Consider the following 26,626-nt stretch of genomic DNA (forward strand, 5'->3'; position numbering starts at 1 on the left):
TCTCTCTTTCTCTGTATCTCTCTTCCCCTCTCTTTCTCTGTATCTCTCTTTTCTCTGTATCTCTCTTCCCCTCTCTTTCTCTGCATCTCTCTTCCCCTCTCTTTCTCTGCATCTCTCTCCCCCTCTCTTTCTCTGTATCTCTCTTCCCCCTCTTTCTCTTCCCCTCTCTTTCTCTGTATCTCTCTCCCCTCTCTCTCTCTGTATCTCTCTTCCCCTCTCTCTCTGTATCTCTTCCCCCTCTCTCTGTATCTCTCTTTCTCTGTATCTCTCTCTCTGTGTATCTCTCTTCCCCTCTCTTTCTCTGTATCTCTCATCCCCCTCTTTATCTGTATCTCTCTTCTCTCTGTATCTCTCTTCCCCTCTCTTTCTCTGTATCTCTCTTCCCCTCTCTTTCTCTGTATCTCTCTTTCTCTGTATCTCTCATCCCCTCTCTTTCTCTGTATCTCTCTCCCTCTCTTTCTCTGTATCTCTCATCTCTCATCCCCTCTCTTTCTCTGTATCTCTCTTTCTCTGTATCTCTCTTCCCCTCTCTTTCTCTGCATCTCTCTTCCCCTCTCTTTCTCTGTATCTCTCTTTCTCTGTATCTCTCTTCCCTCTCTTTCTCTGTATCTCTCTTTCTCTGTATCTCTCTTCCCTCTCTTTCTCTGTATCTCTTTCTCTGTATCTCTCTTCCCCTCTCTTTCTCTGTATCTCTGTATCTCTCTCTCTGTATCTCTCTTTCTCTGTATCTCTCTTCCCTCTCTTTATCTGCATCTCTCATCCCCTCTCTTTCTCTGTATCTCTCTTCCCCTCTCTTTCTCTGTATCTCTTTCTCTGTCTCTTTCTCTGTATCTCTCTTCCCCTCTCTTTCTCTGTATCTCTCTTTCTCTGTATCTCTCTTCCCCTCTCTTTCTCTGTATCTCTCTCCCCTTTTTCTCTGTATCTCTCTTCCCCCTCTTCCCTCTCTTTCTCTGTATCTCTCTTCCCCTCTCTTTCTCTGCATCTCTCTTCCCCTCTCTTTCTCTGCATCTCTCTCCCCTCTCTTTCTCTGTATCTCTCTTCCCCTCTCTTTCTCTTCCCCTCTCTTTCTCTGTATCTCTCATCCCCTCTCTTTCTCTGTATCTCTCTCCCCTCTCTTCCCCTCTCTCTTTCCCTGTCTCTCTTCCCCTCTCTTTCTCTGCATCTCTCTTCCCCTCTCTTTCTCTGCATCTCTCTCCCCCTCTCTTTCTCTGTATCTCTCTTCCCCTCTCTTTCTCTGTATCTCTCTTCCCCTCTCTTTCTCTTCCCCTCTCTTTCTCTGTATCTCTCTCCCCTCTCTCTCTGTATCTCTCTTCCCCTCTCTCTCTGTATCTCTTCCCCTTTCTTTCTCTGTATCTCTCTTTCTCTGTATCTCTCTCCCTCTCTGTATCTCTCTTCCCCTCTCTTTCTCTGTATCTCTCATCCCCCCTCTTTCTCTGTATCTCTCTCTCTCTGTATCTCTCTTCCCCTCTCTTTCTCTGTATCTCTCTTCCCCTCTCTTTCTCTGTATCTCTCTTCCCCTCTCTTTCTCTGTATCTCTCTTCCCCTCTCTTTCTCTGTATCTCTCTTCCCTCTCTTTCTCTGTATCTCTCTTCCCCTCTCTTTCTCTGTATCTCTCTTTCTCTGCATCTCTCTTCCCCTCTCTTTCTCTGTATCTCTCTTCTCTGTATCTCTCTTCCCCTCTCTTTCTCTTATCTCTTTTCTCTGCATCTCTCTTCCCCTCTCTTTCTCTGTACCTCTCTTCCACTCTCTTTCTCTTTATCTCTCTCTCTGTATCTCTCTTCCCCTCTCTTTCTCTGTATCTCTCTTTCTCTGTTTCTCTCTTCCCCTCTCTTTCTCTGTATCTCTCTCACTCTCACTTTCTCTGTATCTCTTTCTCTTCTCTCTTTCTTTGTATCTCTCTTCCCCTCTCTTTCTCTGTATCTCTCTTTCTCTGTATCTCTCTTCCCCTCTCTTTCTCTGTATCTCTTTCTCTGTATCTCTCTTCCCCTCTCTTTCTCTGTATCTCTCTTCCCCTCTCTTTCTCTGTATCTCTCTCCCCTCTCTTTCTCTGTATCTCTCTTCCCCTCTCTTTCTCTTCCCCTCTCTTTCTCTGTATCTCTCTCCCCCTCTCTCTCTGTATCTCTCTTCCCCTCTCTCTCTGTATCTCTTCCCTCTCTCTGTATCTCTTTTCTCTGTATCTCTCTTTCTGTGTATCTCTCTTCCCCTCTCTTTCTCTGTATCTCTCATCCCCCTCTTTATCTGTCTCTCTCTCTCTCTGTATCTCTCTTCCCCTCTCTTTCTCTGTATCTCTCTTCCCCTCTCTTTCTCTGTATCTCTCTTCCCTCTCTTTCTCTGTATCTCTCTTCCCCTCTCTTTATCTGTATCTCTCTTCCCCTCTCTTTCTCTGTATCTCTCTTCCCCTCTCTTTCTCTGTATCTCTCTTTCTCTGTATCTCTCTTCCCCTCTTTCTCTGTATCTCTCTTCCCCTCTCTTTCTCTGTATCTCTCTTTCTCTGCATCTCTCTTCCCCTCTCTTTCTCTGTATCTCTCTTTCTCTGTATCTCTCTTCCCCTCTCTTTCTCTGTATCTCTCTTTCTCTGTATCTCTCTTCCCCTCTCTCTCTATATCTCTCTTTCTCTGTATCTCTCTTCCCCTCTCTTTCTCTGTATCTCTCTTTCTCTGTTTCTCTCATCCCCTCTCTTTCTCTGTATCTCTCATCACCTCACTTTCTCTGTATCTCTTTCTCTGTATCTCTCATTCTTTGTATCTCTCTTCCCCTCTCTTTCTCTGTATCTCTCTTTCTCTGTATCTCTCTTCCCCTCTCTTTCTCTGTATCGCTCTTTCTCTGTATCTCTCTTCCCCTCTCTTTCTCTGCATCTCTCTTCCCCTCTCTTTCTCTGCATCTCTCTCCCCCTCTCTTTCTCTGTATCTCTCTTCCCCTCTCTTTCTCTTCCCCTCTCTTTCTCTGTATCTCTCTCCCCCTCTCTCTCTGTATCTCTCTTCCCCTCTCTCTCTGTATCTCTTCCCCTCTCTCTGTATCTCTCTTTCTCTGTATCGCTCTCTCTGTGTATCTCTCTTCCCCTCTCTTTCTCTGTATCTCTCATCCCCCCTCTTTATCTGTATCTCTCTCTCTCTGTATCTCTCTTCCCCTCTCTTTCTCTGTATCTCTCTTCCCCTCTCTTTCTCTGTATCGCTCTTTCTCTGTATCTCTCATCCCCTCTCTTTCTCTGTATCTCTCATCCCTTCTCTTTCTCTGTATCTCTCATCCCCTCTCATCCCCTCTCTTTCTCTGTATCTCTCTTTCTCCGTATCTCTCTTCCCCTCTCTTTCTCTGCATCTCTCTTCCCCTCTCTTTCTCTGTATCTCTCTTTCTCTGTGTCTCTCTTCCCCTCTCTCTCTGTATCTCTCTTTCTCTGTATCTCTCTTCCCCTCTCTTTCTCTGTATCGCTCTCTCTGTATCTCTCTTCCCCTCTCTTTCTCTGTATCTCTGTATCTCTCTCTCTGTATCTCTCATCTTCTCTCTTTATCTGCATCTCTCTTCCCCTCTCTTTCTCTGCATCTCTCTTCCCCCCTCTTTCTCTGCATCTCCCTTTCCCTCTCTTTCTCTGCATCTCTCTTCCCCTCTCTTTCTCTGCATCGCTCTTTCTCTGTATCTCTCATCCCCTCTCTTTCTCTGTATCTCTCATCCCCTCTCTTTCTCTGTATCTCTCATCCCCTCTCTTCCCCTCTCTTTCTCTGTATCTCTCTTCCCCTCTCTTTCTCTGTATCGCTCTTTCCCTGTCTCTCTTCCCCTCTCTTTCTCTGCATCTCTCTCCCCCTCTCTTTCTCTGCATCTCTCTTCCCCTCTCTTTCTCTTCCCCTCTCTTTCTCTGTATCTCTCTCCCCCTCTCTCTCTGTCTCTCTTCCCCTCTCTCTCTGTATCTCTTCCCCTCTCTCTGTATCTCTCTTTCTCTGTTCGCTCTCTTTCTCTGTATCTCTCTTCCCCTCTCTTTCTCTGTATCTCTCTCCCCCTCTTTATCTGTATCTCTCTCTCTGTATCTCTCTTCCCTCTCTTTCTCTGTATCTCTCTTCCCCTCTCTTTCTCTGCATCTCTCTTCCCCTCTCTTTCTCTGTATCTTCTCTTCCCCTCTCTTTCTCTGTATCTCTCTTTCTCTGTATCTCTCTTTCCCTCTCTTTCTCTGTATCTCTCTTCCCCTCTCTTTCTCTGTATCTCTTTCTCTGTATCTCTCTCTCCCTCTCTTTCTCTGTATCTCTCTTCCCCCTCTCTTTCTCTGTATCTCTCATCCATCCTCTCTGTATCTCTTTCTCTGTATCTCTTTCTCTGTATCTCTCTTCCCCCCCTCTCTTTCTCTGTATCTCTTTCTCTGTATCTCTCTTTCTCTGTATCTCTCTTCCCCTCTCTTTCTCTGTATCTCTCTTCCCTCTCTTTCTCTGTATCTCTCTTCCCTCTCTTTCTCTGTATCTCTCTTTCTCTGTCTCTCTCTTCCCCTCTTTCTCTGTATCTCTCTTTCTCTGTATCTCTCTTCCCCTCTCTTTCTCTGTATCTCTTCTGTTTCTCTCTTCCCCTCTCTTTCTCTGTATCTCTCTATCTCTCTTTCTCTGTATCTCTCTTTCTCTGTATCTCTCATCCCCTCTCTTTATCTGCATCTCTCTTCCCCTCTCTTTCTCTGTATCTCTCTTCCCCTCTCTTTCTCTGCATCTCTCTTCCCCTCTCTTTCTCTGTATCCCTCTCTTTCTCTGTATCTCTCATCCCCTCTCTTTCTCTGTATCTCTCATCCCCTCTCTTTCTCTGTATCTCTCATCCCCTCTCATCCCCTCTCTTTCTCTGTCCCTCTCTTTCTCTGTATCTCTCTTCCCCTCTCTTTCTCTGCATCTCTCTTCCCCTCTCTTTCTCTGCATCTCTCTTCCCATCTCTTTCTCTGTATCTCTCTTTCTCTGTATCTCTCTTCCCCTCTCTCTCTGTATCTCTCTTCCACTCTCTTTCTCTGTATCTCTCTTCCCCTCTCTTTCTCTGCATCTCTCTTCCCCTCTCTTTCTCTGTATCTCTCTTTCTCTGTATCTCTCTTCCCCTCTCTTTCTCTGTATCTCTCTTTCTCTGTATCTCTCTTCCCCTCTCTTTCTCTGTATCTCTCTTCCCCTCTCTTTTCTCTGCATCTCTCTCCCCCTCTCTTTCTCTGTATCTCTCTTCCCCTCTCTTTCTCTTCCCCTCTCTTTCTAAGATCTGTATCTCTCTCCCCTCTCTCTCTGTATCTCTCTTCCCCTCTCTCTCTGTATCTCTTCCCCTCTCTCTGTATCTCTCTTTCTCTGTATCGCTCTCTCTGTGTATCTCTCTTCCCCCTCTTTATCTGTTCTCTGTATCTCTCTTCCCCTCTCTTTCTCTGCATCTCTCTTCCCCTCTCTTTCTCTGCATCTCTCTCCCCCTCTCTTTCTCTGTATCTCTCTTCCCCTCTCTTTCTCTTCCCCTCTCTTTCTCTGTATCTCTCTCCCCTCTCTCTCTGTATCTCTTCCCCTCTCTCTCTATCTCTCTTTCTGTGTATCGCTCTCTCTCTGTATCTCTCTTCCCCTCTCTTTATCTGTATCTCTCTTTCTCTGTATCTCTCTTCCCCTCTCTTTCTCTGTATCTCTCTTCCCTCTCTTTCTCTGTATCTCTCTTCCCCTCTCTTTCTCTGTATCTCTCATCCCCCTCTTTATCTGTCTCTCTCTTTCTCTGTATCTCTCTTCCCCTCTCTTTCTCTGTCTCTCTTCCCTCTCTTTCTCTGTATCTCTCTTCCCCTCTCTTTCTCTGTATCTCTCTTTCTCTGTATCTCTCTTCCCCTCTCTTTCTCTGTATCTCTCTTTCTCTGTATCTCTCTTCCCCTCTCTTTCTCTGTCTCTCTTCCCCTCTCTTTCTCTGTATCTCTCTTTCTCCGTATCTCTCTTCCCGTCTCTTTCTCTGTATCTCTCTTTCTCTGTGTCTCTCTTCCCCTCTCTTTCTCTGTATCTCTCTTCCCCTCTCTTTCTCTGCATCTCTCTTCCCCTCTCTTTCTCTGTATCTCTCTTCCCCTCTCTTTCTCTGTACCTCTCTTCCCCTCTCTTTCTCTGTATCTCTCTTTCTCTGTATCTCTCTTCCCCTCTCTTTCTCTGTATCTCTCTTTCTCTGTATCTCTCTTCCCCTCTCTTTCTCTGTCTCTCTTCCCCTCTCTTTATCTGTCTCTCTCTTTCTCTGTATCTCTCTCCCCTCTCTTTCTCTGTCTCTCTTCCCCTCTCTTTCTCTGTATCTCTCTTCCCCTCTCTTTCTCTGTATCTCTCTTTCTCTGTCTCTCTCTTCCCTCTCTTTCTCTGTATCTCTCTTTCTCTGTATCTCTCTTCCCCTCTCTTTCTCTGTCTCTCTCCCCTCTCTTTCTCTGTATCTCTCTCCCCTCTCTTTCTCTGTATCTCTCTTTCTCTGTATCTCTCTTCCCTCTCTTTCTCTGTTCTCTCTCTCCCTCTCTCTTCTCTGTGTCTCTCTTCCCTCTCTTTCTCTGTATCGCTCTTTCTGTGTATCTCTCTTCCCCTCTCTTTCTCTGTATCTCTCATCCCCCCTCTTTATCTGTATCTCTCTCTCTCTGTATCTCTCTTCCCCTCTCTTTCTCTGTATCTCTCTTCCCCTCTCTTTCTCTGCATCTCTCTTCCCCTCTCTTTCTCTGCATTTCTCTTCCCCTCTCTTTCTCTGTATCGCTCTTTCTCTGCATCTCCCTTTCCCTCTCTTTCTCTGCATCTCTCTTCCCCTCTCTTTCTCTGTATCGCTCTTTCTCTGTATCTCTCATACCCTCTCTTTCTCTGTATCTCTCATCCCTTCTCTTTCTCTGTATCTCTCATCCCCTCTCTTTCTCTGTATCTCTCATCCCCTTTCATCCCCTCTCTTTCTCTGTATCTCTTTCTCTGTATCTCTCTTTCTCCGTATCTCTCTTCCCCTCTCTTTCTCTGCATCTCTCTTCCCCTCTCTTTCTCTGTATCTCTCTTTCTCTGTGTCTCTCTTCCCCTCTCTCTCTGTATCTCTCTTTCTCTGTATCTCTCTTCCCCTCTCTTTCTCTGTATCGCTCTCTCTGTTTCTCTCTTCCCCTCTCTTTCTCTGTATCTCTGTATCTCTATTTCTCTGTATCTCTCTTTCTCTGTATCTCTCATCCCCTCTCTTTATCTGCATCTCTCTTCCCCTCTCTTTCTCTGCATCTCCCTTCCCCTCTCTTTCTCTGCATCTCTCTTCCCCTCTCTTTCTCTGTATCGCTCTTTCTCTGTATCTCTCATCCCCTCTCTTTCTCTGTATCTCTCATCCCCTCTCTTTCTCTGTATCTCTCATCCCCTCTCATCCCCTCTCTTTCTCTGTATCTCTCTTTCTCCGTATCTCTCTTCCCCTCTCTTTCTCTGCATCTCTCTTCCCCTCTCTTTCTCTGTATCTCTCTTCCCCTCTCTTTCTCTGTATCTCTCTTTCTCTGTTTCTCTCATCCCCTCTCTTTCTCTGTATCTCTCTTCCCCTCTCTTTCTCTGTATCTCTCTTCCCCTCTCTTTCTCTGCATCTCTCTTCCCTCTCTTTCTCTGTATCTCTTCTCTTTCTCTGTATCTCTCTTCCCCTCTCTTTCTCTGTATCTCTCTTCCCTCTCTTTCTCTGTATCTCTCTTCCCCTCTCTTTCTCTGCATCTCTCTCTCCCCTCTCTTCTCTGCATCTCTCTCCCCCTCTCTTTCTCTGTATCTCTCTTCCCTCTCTTTCTCTTCCCCTCTCTTTCTCTGTATCTCTCTCCCCCTCTCTCTCTGTATCTCTCTTCCCCTCTCTCTCTGTATCTCTTCCCCTCTCTCTGTATCTCTCTTTCTCTGTATCGCTCTCTCTGTGTATCTCTCTTCCCCCTCTTTATCTGTATCTCTCTCTCTCTGTATCTCTCTTCCCCTCTCTTTCTCTGCATCTCTCTTCCCCTCTCTTTCTCTGCATCTCTCTCCCCCTCTCTTTCTCTGTATCTCTCTTCCCCTCTCTTTCTCGTCCCCTCTCTTTCTCTGTATCTCTCTCCCCCTCTCTCTGTATCTCTTCCCCTCTCTCTGTATCTCTCTTTCTGTGTATCACTCTCTCTCTGTATCTCTCTTCCCCTCTCTTTATCTGTATCTCTCTTTCTCTGTATCTCTCTTCCCCTCTCTTTCTCTGTATCTCTCTTCCCCTCTCTTTCTCTGTATCTCTCTTCCCCTCTCTTTCTCTGTATCTCTCATCCCCCTCTTTTATCTGTCTCTCTCTTTCTCTGTATCTCTCTTCCCCTCTCTTTCTCTGTCTCTCTTCCCCTCTCTTTCTCTGTATCTCTCTTCCCCTCTCTTTCTCTGTATCTCTCTTTCTCTGTATCTCTCTTCCCCTCTCTTTCTCTGTATCTCTCTTTCTCTGTATCTCTCTTCCCTCTCTTTCTCTGTCTCTCTTCCCCTCTCTTTCTCTGTATCTCTCTTTCTCTGTATCTCTCTTCCCCTCTCTTTCTCTGTATCTCTCTTTCTCTGTATCTCTCTTCCCCTCTCTTTCTCTGTATCTCTCTTCCCCTCTCTTTCTCTGTATCTCTCTTTCTCTGTATCTCTCTCCCTCTCTTTCTCTGTATCTCTCTTCCCCTCTCTTTCTCTGTATCTCTCTTTCTCTGTATCTCTCTTCCCTCTCTTTCTCTGTATCTCTCTTTCTCTGTATCTCTCTTCCCCTCTCTTTCTCTGTCTCTCTTCCCCTCTCTTTATCTGTCTCTCTCTTTCTCTGTATCTCTCTTCCCCTCTCTTTCTCTGTCTCTCTTCCCCTCTCTTTCTCTGTATCTCTCTTCCCCCTCTCTTTCTCTGTATCTCTCTTTCTCTGTATCTCTCTTCCCTCTTTTCTCTGTATCTCTCTTTCTCTGTATCTCTCTTCCCCTCTCTTTCTCTGTCTCTCTTCCCCTCTCTTTCTCTGTATCTCTCTTCCCCTCTCTTTCTCTGTATCTCTCTTTCTCTGTATCTCTCTTCCCCTCTCTTTATCTGTATCTCTCTTCCCCTCTCTTTCTCTGTATCTCTCTTCCCCTCTCTTTCTCTGTATCTCTCTTTCTCTGCATCTCTCTTCCCCTCTCTTTCTCTATATCTCTCTTCCCCTCTCTTTCTCTGTATCTCTCTTCCCCTCTCTTTCTCTGCATCTCTCTTCCCCTCTCTTTCTCTGTATCTCTCTTCCATTCTCTTTCTCTGTATCTCTCTTCCCCTCTCTTTCTCTTCCCTTCTCTTTCTTTGTATCTCTCTTCCCCTCTCTCTCTCTGTATCTCTCTTCCCCTCTCGTTCTCTGTATCTCTCTTCCCCTCTCTTTCTCTGTATCTCTCTTCCCCTCTCTTTCTCTGTATCTCTCTTTCTTTGTATGTCTCTTCCCCTCTCTTTCTCTGTATCTCTCTTCCCCCTATTTCTCTGTATCTCTCTTTCTCTGCATCTCTCTTCCCCTGTATCTCTCTTCCCCTCTCTTTCTCTGTACCTCTCTTCCCCTCTCTTTCTCTGTATCGCTCTTTCTCTGTATCTCTCTTCCCCTCTCTTTCTCTGCATCTCTCTTCCCCTCTCTCTCTGTATCTCTTCCCCTCTCTCTCTGTATCTCTCTTTCTCTGTATCTCTCTCTGTGTATCTCTCTTCCCTCTCTTTCTCTGTATCTCTCCCTCCCCCTCTCTTTATCTGTATCTCTCTCTCTGTATCTCTCTTCCTCTCTTTCTCTCTGTGTATCTCTCTTCCCCTCTCTTTCTCTGTATCTCTCTCCCCCTCTTTCTCTGTATCTCTCTTCCCCTCTCTTTCTCTTCCCCTCTCTTTCTCTGTATCTCTCTCCCCTCTCTCTGTATCTCTTCCCCTCTCTCTGTATCTCTCTTTCTGTGTATCTCTTTCTCTCTGTATCTCTCTTCCCCTCTCTTTATCTGTATCTCTCTTTCTCTGTCTTCTCTCTTCCCCTCTCTTTCTCTGTATCTCTCTTCCCCTCTCTTTCTCTGTATCTCTCTTCCCTCTCTTTCTCTGTATCTCTCTTCCCCCTCTTTATCTGTCTCTCTTTTTCTCTGTATCTCTCTTCCCCTCTCTTTCTCTGTCTCTCTTCCCCTCTCTTTCTCTGTATCTCTCTTCCCCTCTCTTTCTCTGTATCTCTCTTCCTCTCTTTCTCTCTTCCCCTCTCTTTCTCTGTATCTCTCTTCCCCTCTCTTTCTCTGTATCTCTCTTTCTCTGTATCTCTCTTCCCCTCTCTCTTTCTCTGTATCTCTCTTTCTCTGTATCTCTCTTCCCCTCTCTTTCTCTGTATCTCTCTCCCCTCTCTTTCTCTGTCTCTCTCTTTCTCTGTATCTCTCTTCCCCTCTCTTTCTCTGTCTCTCTTCCCCTCTCTTTCTCTGTATCTCTCTTCCCCTCTCTTTCTCTGTATCTCTCTCCCCTCTCTCTTTCTCTGTATCTCTCTTCCCCTCTCTTTCTCTGTATCTCTCTTTCTCTGTATCTCTCTTCCCCTCTCTTTCTCTGTATCTCTCTTCCCCTCTCTTTCTCTGTATCTCTTCTTTTTCTCTGTATCTCTCTTCCCCTCTCTTTCTCTGCATCTCTCTTCCCCTCTCTTTCTCTGCATCTCTCTCCCCCTCTCTTTCTCTGTATCTCTCTTCCCCTCTCTTTCTCTTCCCCTCTCTTTCTCTGTATCTCTCTCCCCCTCTCTCTCTGTATCTCTCTTCCCCTCTCTCTCTCTGTATCTCTTCCCCTCTCTCTGTATCTCTCTTTCTCTGTATCGCTCTCTCTGTGTATCTCTCTTCCCCCTCTTTATCTGTATCTCTCTCTCTCTGTATCTCTCTTCCCCTCTCTTTCTCTGCATCTCTCTTCCCCTCTCTTTCTCTGCATCTCTCTCCCCCTCTCTTTCTCTGTATCTCTCTTCCCCTCTCTTTCTCGTCCCCTCTCTTTCTCTGTATCTCTCTCCCCCTCTCTCTGTATCTCTTCCCCTCTCTCTGTATCTCTCTTTCTGTGTATCACTCTCTCTCTGTATCTCTCTTCCCCTCTCTTTATCTGTATCTCTCTTTCTCTGTATCTCTCTTCCCCTCTCTTTCTCTGTATCTCTCTTCCCCTCTCTTTCTCTGTATCTCTCTTCCCCTCTCTTTCTCTGTATCTCTCATCCCCCTCTTTATCTGTCTCTCTCTTTCTCTGTATCTCTCTTCCCCTCTCTTTCTCTGTCTCTCTTCCCCTCTCTTTCTCTGTATCTCTCTTCCCCCTCTCTTTCTCTGTATCTCTCTTTCTCTGTATCTCTCTTCCCCTCTCTTTCTCTGTATCTCTCTTTCTCTGTATCTCTCTTCCCCTCTCTTTCTCTGTCTCTCTTCCCCTCTCTTTCTCTGTATCTCTCTTTCTCTGTATCTCTCTTCCCCTCTCTTTCTCTGTATCTCTCTTTCTCTGTATCTCTCTTCCCCTCTCTTTCTCTGTATCTCTCTTCCCCTCTCTTTCTCTGTATCTCTCTTTCTCTGTATCTCTCTTCCCCTCTCTTTCTCTGTATCTCTCTTCCCCTCTATCTCTCTTTCTCTGTATCTCTCTTCCCCTCTCTTTCTCTGTATCTCTCTTTCTCTGTATCTCTCTTCCCCTCTCTTTCTCTGTCTCTCTTCCCCTCTCTTTATCTGTCTCTCTCTTTCTCTGTATCTCTCTTCCACTCTCTTTCTCTGCATCTCTCTTCCCCTCTCTTTCTCTGCATCTCTCTTCCCCTCTCTTTCTCTGTATCTCTCTTTCTCTGTATCTCTCTTCCCCTCTCTTTCTCTGTATCTCTCTTTCTCTGTATCTCTCTTCCCCTCTCTTTCTCTGCATCTCTCTTCCCCTCTCTTTCTCTGTACCTCTCTTCCACTCTCTTTCTCTTTATCGCTCTCTCTCTGTATCTCTCTTCCCCTCTCTTTATCTGTATCTCTCTTCCCCTCTCTTTCTCTGTATCTCTCTTCCCCTCTCTTTCTCTGTATCTCTTTCTCTGCATCTCTCTTCCCCTCTCTTTCTCTGTATCTCTCTTCCCCTCTCTTTCTCTGTATCTCTCTTTCTTTGTATGTCTCTTCCCCTCTCTTTCTCTGTATCTCTCTTCCATTCTCTTTCTCTGTATCTCTCTTCCCCTCTCTTTCTCTTCCCTTCTCTTTCTTTGTATCTCTCTTCCCCTCTCTCTCTCTGTATCTCTCTTCCCCTCTCGTTCTCTGTATCTCTCTTCCCCTCTCTTTCTCTGTATCTCTCTTCCCCTCTCTTTCTCTGTATCTCTCTTTCTTTGTATGTCTCTTCCCCTCTCTTTCTCTGTATCTCTCTTCCCCTCTCTTTCTCTGTATCTCTCTTTCTCTGTATCTCTCTTCCCCTCTCTTCCCCTCTCTTTCTCTGTATCTCTCTTCCCCTCTCTTTCTCTGTATCGCTCTTTCCCTGTCTCTCTTCCCCTCTCTTTCTCTGCATCTCTCTTCCCCTCTCTTTCTCTGCATCTCTCTCCCGCTCTCTTTCTCTGTATCTCTCTTCCCCTCTCTTTCTCTTCCCCTCTCTTTCTCTGTATCTCTCTCCCCCTCTCTCTCTGTATCTCTCTTCCCCTCTCTCTCTGTATCTCTTCCCCTCTCTCTGTATCTCTCTTTCTCTGTATCGCTCTCTCTGTGTATCTCTCTTCCCCTCTCTTTCTCTGTATCTCTCATCCCCCCTCTTTATCTGTATCTCTCTCTCTCTGTATCTCTCTTCCCCTCTCTTTCTCTGCATCTCTCTTCCCCTCTCTTTCTCTGCATCTCTCTCCCCCTCTCTTTCTCTGTATCTCTCTTCCCCTCTCTTTCTCGTCCCCTCTCTTTCTCTGTATCTCTCTCCCCCTCTCTCTGTATCTCTTCCCCTCTCTCTGTATCTCTCTTTCTGTGTATCACTCTCTCTCTGTATCTCTCTTCCCCTCTCTTTATCTGTATCTCTCTTTCTCTGTATCTCTCTTCCCCTCTCTTTATCTGTATCTCTCTTCCCCTCTCTTTCTCTGTATCTCTCTTCCCCTCTCTTTCTCTGTATCTCTCATCCCCCCCTCTTTATCTGTCTCTCTCTTTCTCTGTATCTCTCTTCCCCTCTCTTTCTCTGTCTCTCTTCCCCTCTCTTTCTCTGTATCTCTCTTCCCCTCTCTTTCTCTGTATCTCTCTTTCTCTGTATCTCTCTTCCCCTCTCTTTCTCTGTATCTCTCTTCCCCTCTCTTTCTCTGTATCTCTCTTTCTCTGTATCTCTCTTCCCCTCTCTTTCCTCTGTATCTCTCTTTCTCTGTATCTCTCTTCCCCTCTCTTTCTCTGTCTCTCTTCCCCTCTCTTTATCTGTCTCTCTCTTTCTCTGTATCTCTCTTCCCCTCTCTTTCTCTGTCTCTCTTCCCCTCTCTTTCTCTGTATCTCTCTTCCCCTCTCTTTCTCTTCCCCTCTCTTTCTCTGTATCTCTCTTCCCCTCTCTTTCTCTGTATCTCTCTTTCTCTGTATCTCTCTTCCCCTCTCTTTTCTCTGTCTCTCTTCCCCTCTCTTTCTCTGTATCTCTCTTCCCCTCTCTTTCTCTGTATCTCTCTTTCTCTGTATCTCTCTTCCCCTCTCTTTATCTGTATCTCTCTTCCCCTCTCTTTCTCTGTATCTCTCTTCCCCTCTCTTTCTCTGTATCTCTCTTTCTCTGCATCTCTCTTCCCCTCTCTTTCTCTATATCTCTCTTCCCCTCTCTTTCTCTGTATCTCTCTTCCCCTCTCTTTCTCTGCATCTCTCTTCCCCTCTCTTTCTCTGTATCTCTCTTCCATTCTCTTTCTCTGTTCTCTCTTTCCCCCTTCTCTTTCTCTTCCCTTCTCTTTCTTTGTATCTCTCTTCCCCTCTCGTTCTCTGTATCTCTCTTCCCCTCTCTTTCTCTGTATCTCTCTTCCCCTCTCTTTCTCTGTATCTCTCTTTCTTTGTATGTCTCTTCCCCCCTATTTCTCTGTATCTCTCTTTCTCTGCATCTCTCTTCCCCTGTATCTCTCTTCCCCTCCATCTCTCTTCCCCTCTCTTTCTCTGTATCTCTCTTCCCCTCTCTTTCTCTGCATCTCTCTTCCCCTCTCTTTCTCTGCATCTCTCTTCCCCTCTCTTTCTCTGTATCTCTCTTCCCCTCTCTTTCTCTGTATCTCTCTTCCCCTCTCTTTCTCTGTATCGCTCTTCCATTCTCTCTCTATATCTCTCTTTTTCTGTATCTCTCTTTCTCTGTTTCTCTCTTCCCCTCTCTCTCTCTGTATCTCTCTTTCTCTGTATCTCTCTCCCCCTCTCTTTCTCTGTATCTCTCTTCCCCTCTCTCTCTGTATCTCTCTTCCCTTCTCTCTCTGTATCTCTCTTCCCCTCTCTCTGTATCTCTCTTCCCCCTCTCTGTATCTCTCTTCCCCCTCTCTGTATCTCTCTTCCCCTCTCTCTGTATCTCTCTGTATCTCTCTTCCCCTCTCTCTTTATCTCTCTTCCCCCTCTCTCTGTATCTCTCTTCCCCTCTATCTCTCTTCCCCTCTCTCCCTGTAGCTCTCTCGCAGATATTTTTTTTCCACTTTAGTTTATTTAGTATTTTGTTAACTCTATATATTGAACTGCATTGTTGGTTAAGGTCTTGTAATAAAGCATTTCACGGTGAGGTGTACACCTGTTGTATTCAGCGCATGTGACAAATAAAATGTGATTTGATTATTTCTGTCTCTTTCTCTCTTAGACATACACTGACCTGCGTTTGCGGAGTCGCCTGTTCTCAATCCTCAGGTGGTGGAGTCGTTTGGCAAAGAAGACGATGATGATGATGAGTAGGATGAGGGTCGTAGAGGCCACACCCACTACCACACACAGCACCTGGAAGTCTGTCACCACCCAATCACAACGAGAGCCCTTGTTCCACATATAGTCCTGAACATTACATCTAGAGAGATAGGGGTGTGGGGATATTTAAACTATAGAATAGACAGACAGGCAGTAGAATTCAGGAAGAATTTGTGTCTCTAAAACAAACTGCTGCGCTATCTGACGATTGTTGTTACAAAGCAATGTCAATGTGTTGATGTACTGCTACTAGTACTGTAGAAAAACAGAAACGTTGGATGTTCTAAGTCCTCAGCAATGCTTAAAGCACATCAGGAGACCACTATTGAGGTTTGGGACATTTAAAAAAAATTTTTTTTAAATTGCATGTCGTTACCCTTTAATTGCAGTGCTCACCTAGCATAAGGCTGTTTTTAGCAGTGTTTTTGGAGTGCACATGAGACGGTAGAGTTTGCAAAAGAAATACCCAAATAATCAGGAAATCATTCTGCCAGGTAATCATAGGCTACTCTGTAGTTAACATTTAATTAAGAATGTTTTTGGGAAAGCCTTTCCATCTACCACTAGCTTCTTCATTAGCATCATCTCGAACAGCGACACAAAGGTGTACAGGGATTCTCGCTGCTTCTTCAGTATGAATCACTGATGCGTTCTGTTCATGTCTTACTATACACTTCAGCAAATTAATACATTTTCAATACATTTAGTTGATTCCCTACTAAGTTCAATGCATTTTTGAATATTGTTGAATTCTGTTTTAATGTCTGGATTCCGTGATTCAGTCCTTGTTCTCTGCATCTCAGATTTTATAGGGCCTACATGTGCCTGTCCTAGGTTAGATCAGAAGTCTGTCCAGTAATTAAGAGAGAATCAGCCCAGACTAGTCCTATAATAAGATCAACTGGATCAGAGAGGGTGTGTGTGTGTGTTTGACATGTGGAAGGGGAGGTTCAGGTTGGGTAAGGACATATGGACCCCCCCTGCTGAGTAGGCTTGTGGCCCTGCATGTTTCTACATGTTTGTCAGTGGGGTGTCTATTCTGGTTTTGTTAGAAAGACACCAGCTGTATATTGTTCTGTAGTGTACAAACCACTAAGCCCCCACCCACATTATTGTACATGTATTTCTTTCCACTGATGATTGTGCAAAATTACCTGCAGAATACTCCTATTCCAGTAGCGATGGTACAAACTCCTCTGTTGTAGCAGAAGTCAGGCTGTGCGTCACACTGAGACACACACTCACCCCCGACCTCTGACCTCACAAAGCCCAGACCACACCCATCTGACCCCTGAGGAGGGGAAGGAGGAGGGGGGGATTGAGACTGAGAGGGGGGCTGAGACTGAGAGGGTGGCTGGGGGTCATCATTGTCAGGGGTAACATTGGGGACAGGGGAGCCAGTGAGCGATTGGTTTTCATCCTCCATGTCTGCCAGAGGGGTCAGGGTCGGATCAGGGTCAAGGGTTGTGTCTATGGTGGAGAGTTCGTCATCGGGGGACAAATAGTCGTAGAAATCTGACAGAGTCCAGGCTGTGGGGTCTCCCGCCCGCTGCTGCAGGGGCTGAACTACAGCCGTCAGCCAATCAGAATCAGACGAGAGGTCAGGGGTCAAGGGGCGGTCGGGGTTATGGAACTCCATCTTGATGATATCATCTGAGCGTTCCTGAGATTCCCCGCCAGTTATCTCTTCTCTGATTGGCTGATCGTCCTGTTCAGTGAAGTCCAAGTGGGAGTGTCTTCTGTGAGAGGGTTTGAGTTTGATGGCGCTGAGAGGAAGTCCAGCTGCTAGTCCTAACCCTAAACCAATCAGCTCTGCTGAGTCATCACCGATAAGCACCGCCCTTTCTACAGCGGAGAAAGATGATTGGCTGTGCTGGACCTCCGTCCTGCTGACGGTGGTCAATGAGAGGTCTCCTGTCAGGTCAATCAGAAACAACAAATAGATCAGGACACACCCACACATACACAGGAGACAGACAACACCATTGCATTGATTTTATTCACTTCGCAGCCATGATCATTCAAAATCCAGAGTAGCGTGATTGGAAGCTGATGTGCTCAATTAAAATGAATGGAAAACTGCTCTCTCCCTCCCTCCCTCCCTCCCTCCTTCTATACTTTGAAGCAGAAGCTGTGTGTCAGTGTGGATTAGGAGCAGTGATGTTCTAACATGCTCTACTGACCACAGATGAAATTAGATTAGGATTACAGCTATAGGTTAAACACTGACCATGTCGAAATACTCACAGCAATCTACTGACGGACACCACAGGAGAGGAGAAGAGTGTAAAGGAGAGGAGAGGAGCGGAGAGGAGCAGAAAGAGGAGGAGCAGAAAGGAGAGGAGCAGAAAGAGGAGGAGCAGAAAGGAGAGGAGCAGAAAGAGGAGGAGCAGAAAGGAGAGGAGCAGAAAGGAGAGGAGCGAAAAGAAGAGGAGCAGAAAGGAGAGGAGCAGAAAGGAGAGGAGCGAAAAGAAGAGGAGCAGAAAGGAGAGGAGCAGAAAGGAGAGGAGCGAAAAGAAGAGGAGCAGAAAGGAGAGGAGCAGAAAGGAGAGGAGCAGAAAGAGGAGGAGCAGAAAGGAGAGGAGCAGAAAGGAGAGGAGCAGAAAGAGGAGGAGCAGAAAGGAGAGGAGCAGAAAGGAGAGGAGCGAAAAGAAGAGGAGCAGAAAGGAGAGGAGCGGAAAGGAGAGGAGCCGAGAGGAGAAATGTATGGACATGCCACTACACATACAGTTTGTTACCATAGTAACAGATCTGAGTGGGTTGATTCACTGATGTGGTCATCCTGTCTGGGTTGGCGCCCCCCCTTGGGTTGTGCCATGGCGGAGATCTTTGTGGGCTATACTCAGCCTTGTCTCAGGATGGTAAGTTGGTGGTTGAAGATATCCCTCTAGTGGTGTGGGGGCTGTGCTTTGGCAAAGTGGGTGGGGTTATATCCTTCCTGTTTGGCCCTGTCTGGGGGTGTCCTCGGATGGGGCCACAGTGTCTCCTGACCCCTCGTGTCTCAGCCTCCAGTATTTATGCTGCAGTAGTTAATGTGTCGGGGGGCTGGGGTCAGTTTGTTATGTCTGGAGTACCTCTCCTGTCCTATTCGGTGTCCTGTGTGAATCTAAGTGTGCGTTCTCTAATCCTCTCTTTCTCTCTCTCTCTCTCTCTCTCTCTCTCTCTCTCGGAGGACCTGAGCCATAGGACCATGCCCCAGGACTACCTGACATGACGACTCCTTGCTGTCCCCAGTCCACCTGGCCGTGCTGCTGCTCCAGTTTCAACTGTTCTGCCTTATTATTATACGACCATGCTGGTCATTTATGAACATTTGAACATCTTGGCCATGTTCTGTTATAATCTCCACCCGGCACAGCCAGAAGAGGACTGGCCACCCCACATATGCTCTCTCTAATTCTCTCTTTCTTTCTCTCTCTCGGAGGACCTGAGCCCTAGGACCATGCCCCAGGACTACCTGACATGATGACTCCTTGCTGTCCCCAGTCCACCTGACTGTGCTGCTGCTCCAGTTGCAACTGTTCTGCCTTATTATTATACGACCATGCTGGTCATTTATGAACATTTGAACATCTTGGCCATGTTCTGTTATAATCTCCACCCGGCACAGCCAGAAGAGGACTGGCCACCCCACATAGCCTGGTTCCTCTCTAGGTTTCTTCCTAGGTTTTGGCCTTTCTAGAGAGTTTTTCCTAGCCACCGTGCTTCTACACCTGCATTGCTTGCTGTTTGGGGTTTTAGGCTGGGTTTCTGTACAGCACTTTGAGATATCAGCTGATGTATGAAGGGCTATATAAATAAATTTGATTTGATTTGATCTGTAGCCATAGAAACAGAGCTCTGACTATGGTAACCAGGTTGGCTTGGCTACGATTGGTCAGAGCTCAGTCCCAACAACCTCTCCTGGCAGGAGAGCACAGGATCATGGGTAGCTATACCGGTTGGCCACTAACACACATGCGCACACACACACAATATGAGTGTGTGTGCTTGTGTTGACGGTGATACATTGTGACAGAATGTTGCTCTCTGGGGCCACAGGGCAGATGGACCTCACAGGGTGGGTCCACACACATTCCAATACGCAGTACACACACACACACACACACACACACACACACACACACACACACACACACACACACACACACACACACACACACACACACACACACACACACACACACACACAGGTCATGTAATTCAAATTCCTTATCTCTTCTACACTAATGTTTGATCAACTCCATCTGTGTTTGTATTTGTGATTGTGCACACACGTGTGTGCCCGTGTGCACGCTTGTGTCAGTGTGTGTGTGTGTGTGTGTGTTTGTGATCTGGGACAGCAGTTGCCCGTTGGCAAAACAACATCGGTGATCAATAAAGAAGCTATCAGCTGATCGATTACACTCTCTGATGACCAATGAAGAAGCTATCAGAGCCAGAGTTTATTACTAGCAGTAATAGACAGAAAAAAGCACTCATTCCATACTATATTCCATACTATATTCCATACTATATTCCATACTATATTCCATACTATATTCCATACTATATTCCATACTATATTCCATACTATATTCCAAAGTCAGCGACACATTCAGACAAAATAATGACATGCTGAAGATAATGGATTTTATAGTCTCTCTCTCTCGCTGTTGAGCCCACATTTCCAGACATTTGAGGTGTAATAGTGAACAGACACACACACACACACACACACACACACACACACACACATAAACACACACACAGAACAGACACACATAAACACACACACAGACACACACACACAGCAGTGTTCTTACCGTGAGCAGACAGAGAGAGGAGGAGAGACATCATTAACGACCAACTCCACGACCGGCTCTCCCAGCGCGCCATACCACCGTCCTCCGACACACACCGCTCTACACACACTGGTACACACACCGATGCACCAGGACACACACACACCAGACCCAGTTACTCAGCAGCACAGACTCCTTCAGAGTGTGTGAGTGTGTGTGTGTGTGTGTGTGTGTGTGTGTGTGTGTGTGTGTGTGTGTGTCTGTCAGTGTGTGTCTGTCAGTGTGTGTGTGTAGCAGTGGTAATCCAAGCATAAACCCTCTCTGTGTTCAGATCTGTTGCCGGTGAGACATGGCTGCACTGTCTGTGGTCTGGGGTTGTTCTGCTCCACTGTCTGTTCCTCTGTCTGTTGGTTTAGTCTGTTCCCCCCTCTGTTGGTTTAGTCCGTTCCCCCCTCTGTTGGTTTAGTCCGTTACCCCCTCTGTTGGTTTAGTCTGTTCCTCCATCTGTTGGTTTAGTCTGTTCCTCCCTCTGTTGGTTTAGTCTGTTCCTCCCTCTGTTGGTTTAGTCTGTTCCTCCCTCTGTTGGTTTAGTCTCTGTTGTATTAGTCTGTTCCTCCTCTGCTGGTTTAGTCTGTTCCTAACTCTGTTGTATTAGTCTGTTCCTCCTGTTGTATTAGTCTGTTCCTCCCTCTGCTGGTTTAGTCTGTTCCTTTGTCTGTTGGTTTAGTCCGTTCCTCCCTCTGCTGGTTTAGTCTGTTCCTCCCTCTGCTGGTTTGGTCTGTTCCTTTGCCTGTTGGTTTAGTCTGTTCCTCCCTCTGTTGGTTTAGTCTGTTCCTCCCTCTGCTGGTTTAGTCTGTTCCTCCCTCTGCTGGTTTAGTCCGTTCCCCCCTCTGTTGGTTTAGTCTGTTCCTTTGCCTGTTGGTTTAGTCTGTTCCTCCATCTGTTGGTTTAGTCTGTTCCCCCCTCTGTTGGTTTAGTCTGTTCCTCCATCTGTTGGTTTAGTCTGTTCCTCCATCTGTTGGTTTAGTCTGTTCCTCCCTCTGTTGGTTTAGTCTGTTCCTTTGTCTGTTGGTTTAGTCTGTTCCTAACTCTGTTGGTTTAGTCTGTTCCTAACTCTGTTGGATTAGTCTGTTCCTCCCTCTGCTGGTTTAGTCTGTTCCTCCCTCTGCTGGTTTAGTCTGTTCCTCCCTCTGCTGGTTTAGTCTGTTCCTCCCTCTGCTGGTTTAGTCTGTTCCTATGTCTGTTGGTTTAGTCTGTTCCTCCCTCTGTTGGTTTAGTCTGTTCCTCCTTCTGCTGGTTTAGTCTGTTCCTCCCTCTGCTGGTTTAGTCTGTTCCTCCCTCTGCCTGTTCCTCTGTTGGTTTAGTCTGTTCCTCCCTCTGTTGGTTTAGTCCGTTCCTCCTCTGTTGGTTTAGTCTGTTCCTCCCTCTGTTGGTTTAGTCCGTTCCTCCCTCTGTTGGTTTAGTCTGTTCCTCCCTCTGTTGGTTTAGTCTGTTCCTCCCTCTGTTGGTTTAGTCTGTTCCTCCCTCTGTTGGTTTAGTCTGTTCCTTTGTCTGTTGGTTTAGTCTGTTCCTAACTCTGTTGGTTTAGTCTGTTCCTAACTCTGTTGGATTAGTCTGTTCCTCCCTCTGCTGGTTTAGTCTGTTCCTAACTCTGTTGGATTAGTCTGTTCCACCATCTGCTGGTTTAGTCCGTTCCTCCCTCTGCTGGTTTAGTCTGTTCCTCCCTCTGTTGGTTTAGTCTGTTCCTCCCTCTGTTGGTTAAGTCTGTTCATCCTTCTGCTGGTTTAGTCCGTTATCCCCTCTGTTGGTTTAGTCTGTTCCCCCTCTGTTGGTTTAGTCTGTTCCTCCCTGTGTTGGTTTAGTCTGTTCCTCCCTCTGTTGGTTTAGTCTGTTCCTCCATCTGTTGGTTTAGTCTGTTCCTCCCTCTGTTGGTTAAGTCTGTTCATCCTTCTGCTGGTTTAGTCCGTTACCCCCTCTGTTGGTTTAGTCTGTTCCCCCTCTGTTGGTTTAGTCTGTTCCTCCCTGTGTTGGTTTAGTCTGTTCCTCCCTCTGTTGGTTTAGTCTGTTCCTCCATCTGTTGGTTTAGTCTGTTCCCCCCTCTGTTGGTTTAGTCTGTTCCTCCATCTGTTGGTTTAGTCTGTTCCTCCATCTGTTGGTTTAGTCTGTTCCTCCCTCTGTTGGTTTAGTCTGTTCCTTTGTCTGTTGGTTTAGTCTGTTCCTAACTCTGTTGGTTTAGTCTGTTCCTAACTCTGTTGGATTAGTCTGTTCCTCCCTCTGCTGGTTTAGTGTGTTCCTAACTCTGTTGGATTAGTCTGTTCCTCCCTCTGCTGGTTTAGTCCGTTCCTCCCTCTGCTGGTTTAGTCTGTTCCTCCCTCTGCTGGTTTAGTCTGTTCCTCCCTCTGCTGGTTTAGTCTGTTCCTCCCTCTGCTGGTTTAGTCTGTTCCTCCCTCTGTTGGTTTAGTCTGTTCCTCCCTCTGCAGGTTTAGTCCATTACTCCCTCTGTTGGTTTAGTCTGTTGCTTTGTGTGTTGGTTTAGTCTGTTCCTCCCTCTGCTGGTTTAGTGTGTTCCTAACTCTGTTGGATTAGTCTGTTCCTCCCTCTGCTGGTTTAGTCCGTTCCTCCCTCTGCTGGTTTAGTCTGTTCCTCCCTCTGCTGGTTTAGTCTGTTCCTCCCTCTGCTGGTTTAGTCTGTTCCTCCCTCTGCTGGTTTAGTCTGTTCCTCCCTCTGTTGGTTTAGTCTGTTCCTCCCTCTGCAGGTTTAGTCCATTACTCCCTCTGTTGGTTTAGTCTGTTGCTTTGTGTGTTGGTTTAGTCTGTTCCTCCCTCTGCTGGTTTAGTCTGTTCCTCCCTCTGCTGGTTTAGTCTGTTCCTCCCTCTGTTGGTTTAGTCTGTTCCTCCCTCTGTTGGTTTAGTCTGTTCCTCCTTCTGCTGGTTTAGTCTGTTCCTCCCTCTGCTGGTTTAGTCTGTTCCTCCTCTGCTGGTTTAGTCCGTTCCCCCTCTGTTGATTTAGTCCGTTCCTCCATCTGTTGGTTTAGTCTGTTTCTTTGTTTGTTTGTTTAGTCTGTTCCTCGATATGTTGATTTAGTCTGTTCCTCCGTCTGTTGGTTTAGTCTGTTCCCCCTCTGCATGTTTAGTCCGTCCCTCCCTCTGTTGATTTAGTCTGTTCCTCCGTCTGTTGGTTTAGTCTGTTCCCCCCTCTGCATGTTTAGTCTGTCCCTCCTCTGTTGGTTTAGTCTGTTCCTTTGTCTGTTGGTTTAGTCTGTTCCTCCCTCTGCAGGTTTAGTCCATTACTCCCTCTGTTGGTTTAGTCTGTTGCTTTGTGTGTTGGTTTAGTCTGTTCCTCCCTCTGTTGGTTTAGTCTGTTCCTCCATCTGTCGGTTTAGTCTGTTCCTCCAACTGTTGATTTAGTCTGTCCCTCCCTCTGTTGGTTTAGTCTGTTCCTTTGTCTGTTGGTTTAGTCTGTTGTTCCCTCTGTTAGTTTAGTCTGTTCCTCCCTTGTTGGTTTAGTCTGTTCCTTTGTCTGTTGGTTTAGTCTGTTCCTTTGTCTGTTGGATTAGTCTGTTCCTAACTCTGTTGGATTAGTCTGTTCCTAACTTTGTTGGATTAATCTGTTCCTCCCTCTGCTGGTTTAGTCTGTTCCTATGTCTGTTGGTTTAGTCTGTTCCTCCCTCTGTTGGTTTAGTCTGTTCCTAACTCTGTTGGATTAGTCTGTTCCTCCCTCTGCTGGTTTAGTCTGTTCCTCCATCTGTTGGTTTAGTCTGTTCCTAACTTTGTTGGATTAATCTGTTCCTCCCCCTGCTGGTTTAGTCTGTTCCTAACTCTGTTGGTTTAGTCTGTTCCTAACTCTGTTGGATTAGTCTGTTCCTAACTCTGTTGGATTAGTCTGTTCCTAACTCTGTTGGATTAGTCTGTTCCTCCCTCTGCTGGTTTAGTCTGTTCCTCCATCTGCTGGTTTAGTCTGTTCCTCCATCTGCTGGTTTAGTCTGTTCCTCCATCTGTTGGATTAGTCTGTTCCTCCATCTGTTGGATTAGTCTGTTCCTCCATCTGTTGGTTTAGTCTTTTCCTCCATCTGCTCTTTAGTCTGTTCCTCCCTCTGTTGGATTAGTCTGTTCCTCCCTCTGCTGGTTTAGTCTGTTCCTAACTCTGTTGGATTAGTCTGTTCCTCCCTCTGCTGGTTTAGTCTGTTCCTAACTCTGTTGGTTTAGTCTGTTCCTCCCTCTGCTGGTTTAGTCTGTTCCTCCATCTGTTGCTATAGTCTTTTCCTCCATCTGCTCTTTAGTCTGTTCCTCCCTCTGCTGGTTTAGTCTGTTCCTCCATCTGTTGCTATAGTCTTTTCCTCCATCTGCTCTTTAGTCTGTTCCTCCCTCTGCTGGTTTAGTCTGTTCCTCCCTCTGCTGGTTTAGTCTGTTCCTCCCTCTGCTGGTTTAGTCTGTTCCTCCATCTGTTGCTATAGTCTTTTCCTCCATCTGCTCTTTAGTCTGTTCCTCCCTCTGCTGGTTTAGTCTGTTCCTCCCTCTGCTGGTTTAGTCTGTTCCTCCCTCTGCTGGTTTAGTCTGTTCCTCCATCTGCTGGTTTAGTCTGTTCCTCCATCTGTTGGTTTAGTCTGTTCCTCCCTCTGCTGGTTTAGTCTGTTCCTCCCTCTGTTGGTTTAGTCTGTTCCTCCCCCTCTGCTGGTTTAGTCTGTTCCTCCCTCTGCTGGTTTAGTCTGTTCCTCCCTCTGCTGGTTTAGTCTGTTCCTCCATCTGTTGGTTTAGTCTGTTCCTCCATCTGCTGGTTTAGTCTGTTCCTCCATCTGTTGCTATAGTCTTTTCCTCCATCTGCTCTTTAGTCTGTTCCTCCCTCTGCTGGTTTAGTCTTTTCCTCCATCTGCTGGTTTAGTCTGTTCCTCCATCTGTTGCTATAGTCTTTTCCTCCATCTGCTCTTTAGTCTGTTCCTCCCTCTGTCACGAACCTCACCGACGATGGTGCCTCTTCCTGTTCAGGCGGTGCTCGGCGGTCGTCGTCGCCGGCCTATTATCTGCCATCGATTCCCTTTCCGTTTGTTTTGGGTTATTGGGTAATTGGTTACACCTGTTTTGTATTAGGGTTTGTTTGTAGGGTATTTAAGGCCACTAGGCCCGCTGGGTATTTCTGCGGGCTTGTTTTTTGTTACTCTGTGTTTGATGGTGTTATTTGTTCCAGTATTTATTCTCCGGACTATTTTGTCCTGTTGTTTGGGCAGGCAACGTATATACGCCCTCTGTGTTGGCGTGACTGTTTTGTCCTGTTGTTTGGACAGGCAACTTATATACACCCTCTGTGTTGGCGGGACTATTTTGTCCTGTTGTTTGGACAGGCAACGTATATACGCCCTCTGTGTTGGCGGGACTATTTTGTCCTGTTGTTTGGACAGGCAGCGTATATACACCCTCTGTGTTGGCGGGACTATTTTGTCCTGTTGTTTGGACAGGCAACGTATATACACCCTCTGTGTTGGCGGGACTATTTTGTCCTGTTGTTTGGACAGGCAACGTATATACGCCCTCTGTGTTGGCGTGACTGTTTTGTCCTGTTGTTTGGACAGGCAACGTGTATACACCCTCTGTGTTGGCGGGACTATTTTGTCCTGTTGTTTGGACAGGCAACTTATATACACCCTCTGTGTTGGCGGGACTATTTTGTCCTGTTGTTTGGACAGGCAACGTGTATATACGCCCTCTGTGTTGGCGTGACTGTTTTGTCCTGTTGTTTGGACAGGCAACTTATATACACCCTCTGTGTTGGCGGGACTATTTTGTCCTGTTGTTTGGACAGGCAACGTATATACGCCCTCTGTGTTGGCGTGACTGTTTTGTCCTGTTGTTTGGACAGGCAACGTGTATATACGCCCTCTGTGTTGGCGTGACTGTTTTGTCCTGTTGTTTGGACAGGCAACGTGTATATACGCCCTCTGTGTTGGCGTGACTGTTTTGTCCTGTTTGGACAGGCAACGTATATATGCCCTCTGTGTTGGCGTGACTGTTTTGTCCTGTTGTTTGGACAGGCAACGTATATACGCCCTCTGTGTTGGCGTGACTATTTTGTCCTGTTGTTTGGACAGGCAACGTATATACGCCCTCTGTGTTGGCGTGACTGTTTTGTCCTGTTGTTTGGACAGGCAACGTGTATATACGCCCTCTGTGTTGGCGTGACTGTTTTGTCCTGTTTGGACAGGCAACGTGTATATACGCCCTCTGTGTTGGCGTGACTGTTTTGTCCTGTTGTTTGGACAGGCAACGTGTATATACGCCCTCTGTGTTGGCGTGACTGTTTTGTCCTGTTGTTTGGACAGGCAACGTGTATATACGCCCTCTGTGTTGGCGTGACTGTTTTGTCCTGTTTGGACAGGCAACGTATATACGCCCTCTGTGTTGGCGTGACTGTTTTGTCCTGTTTGGACAGGCAACGTATATACGCCCTCTGTGTTGGCGTGACTGTTTTGTCCTGTTGTTTGGACAGGCAACGTGTATATACGCCCTCTGTGTTGGCGTGACTGTTTTGTCCTGTTTGGACAGGCAACGTATATACGCCCTCTGTGTTGGCGTGACTGTTTTGTTGCGCTGGGGAACACATTTGAAAGGAAAGACTGAACCCTGCTCTCTGCGCCTGATTCCACCCACCACTCCTAGTCGATCGTAACACCCTCTGCTGGTTTAGTCTGTTCCTCCCTCTGCTGGTTTAGTCTGTTCCTCCCTCTGCTGGTTTAGTCTGTTCCTCCCTCTGCTGGTTTAGTCTGTTCCTCCCTCTGCTGGTTTAGTCTGTTCCTCCCTCTACTGGTTTAGTCTGTTCCTCCCTCTGCTGGTTTAGTCTGTTCCTCCCTCTGCTGGTTTAGTCTGTTCCTCCCTCTGCTGGTTTAGTCTGTTCCTCCCTCTGTTGGTTTAGTCCGTTCCTCCGTCTGTTGGTTTAGTCCGTTCCTCCGTCTGTTTGTTTAGTCCGTTCCTCCGTCTGTTTGTTTAGTCCGTTCCTCCGTCTGTTGGTTTAGTCCGTTCCTCCGTCTGTTGGTTTAGTCCGTTCCTCCGTCTGTTGGTTTAGTCCGTTCCTCCGTCTGGTTTAGTCTGTTCCTCCGTCTGCTGGTTTAGTCTGTTCCTCTCTCTGCTGGTTTAGTCTGTTCCTCCCTCTGCTGGTTTAGTCTGTT

At 46.6% G+C, this 26,626-nt stretch overlaps 1 protein-coding gene across 1 annotated transcript in view; it reads right to left on the bottom strand.

Annotated features, from left to right (window-relative positions):
* LOC112241253 overlaps window positions 1-19,937 on the bottom strand; it is a 35,158-nt gene extending 15,221 nt beyond the window's left edge. Inside the window, exons 1-3 of the mRNA XM_042295320.1 lie at window positions 19,495-19,937; window positions 15,844-16,603; window positions 14,601-14,789 (exon numbers count right to left, since the gene is read on the bottom strand). Of these exons, the coding sequence (XP_042151254.1) occupies window positions 14,601-14,789; window positions 15,844-16,603; window positions 19,495-19,567 (1,022 nt within the window). The 5' untranslated portion in view covers window positions 19,568-19,937. The remainder of the gene's footprint in view (window positions 1-14,600; window positions 14,790-15,843; window positions 16,604-19,494) is intronic.
* Window positions 19,938-26,626: the final 6,689 nt, after the last annotated feature.

Source organism: Oncorhynchus tshawytscha, linkage group LG13 (genome assembly GCF_018296145.1).
Source record: "Oncorhynchus tshawytscha isolate Ot180627B linkage group LG13, Otsh_v2.0, whole genome shotgun sequence".
Classification (NCBI taxonomy): Eukaryota; Metazoa; Chordata; class Actinopteri; order Salmoniformes; family Salmonidae; genus Oncorhynchus; species Oncorhynchus tshawytscha.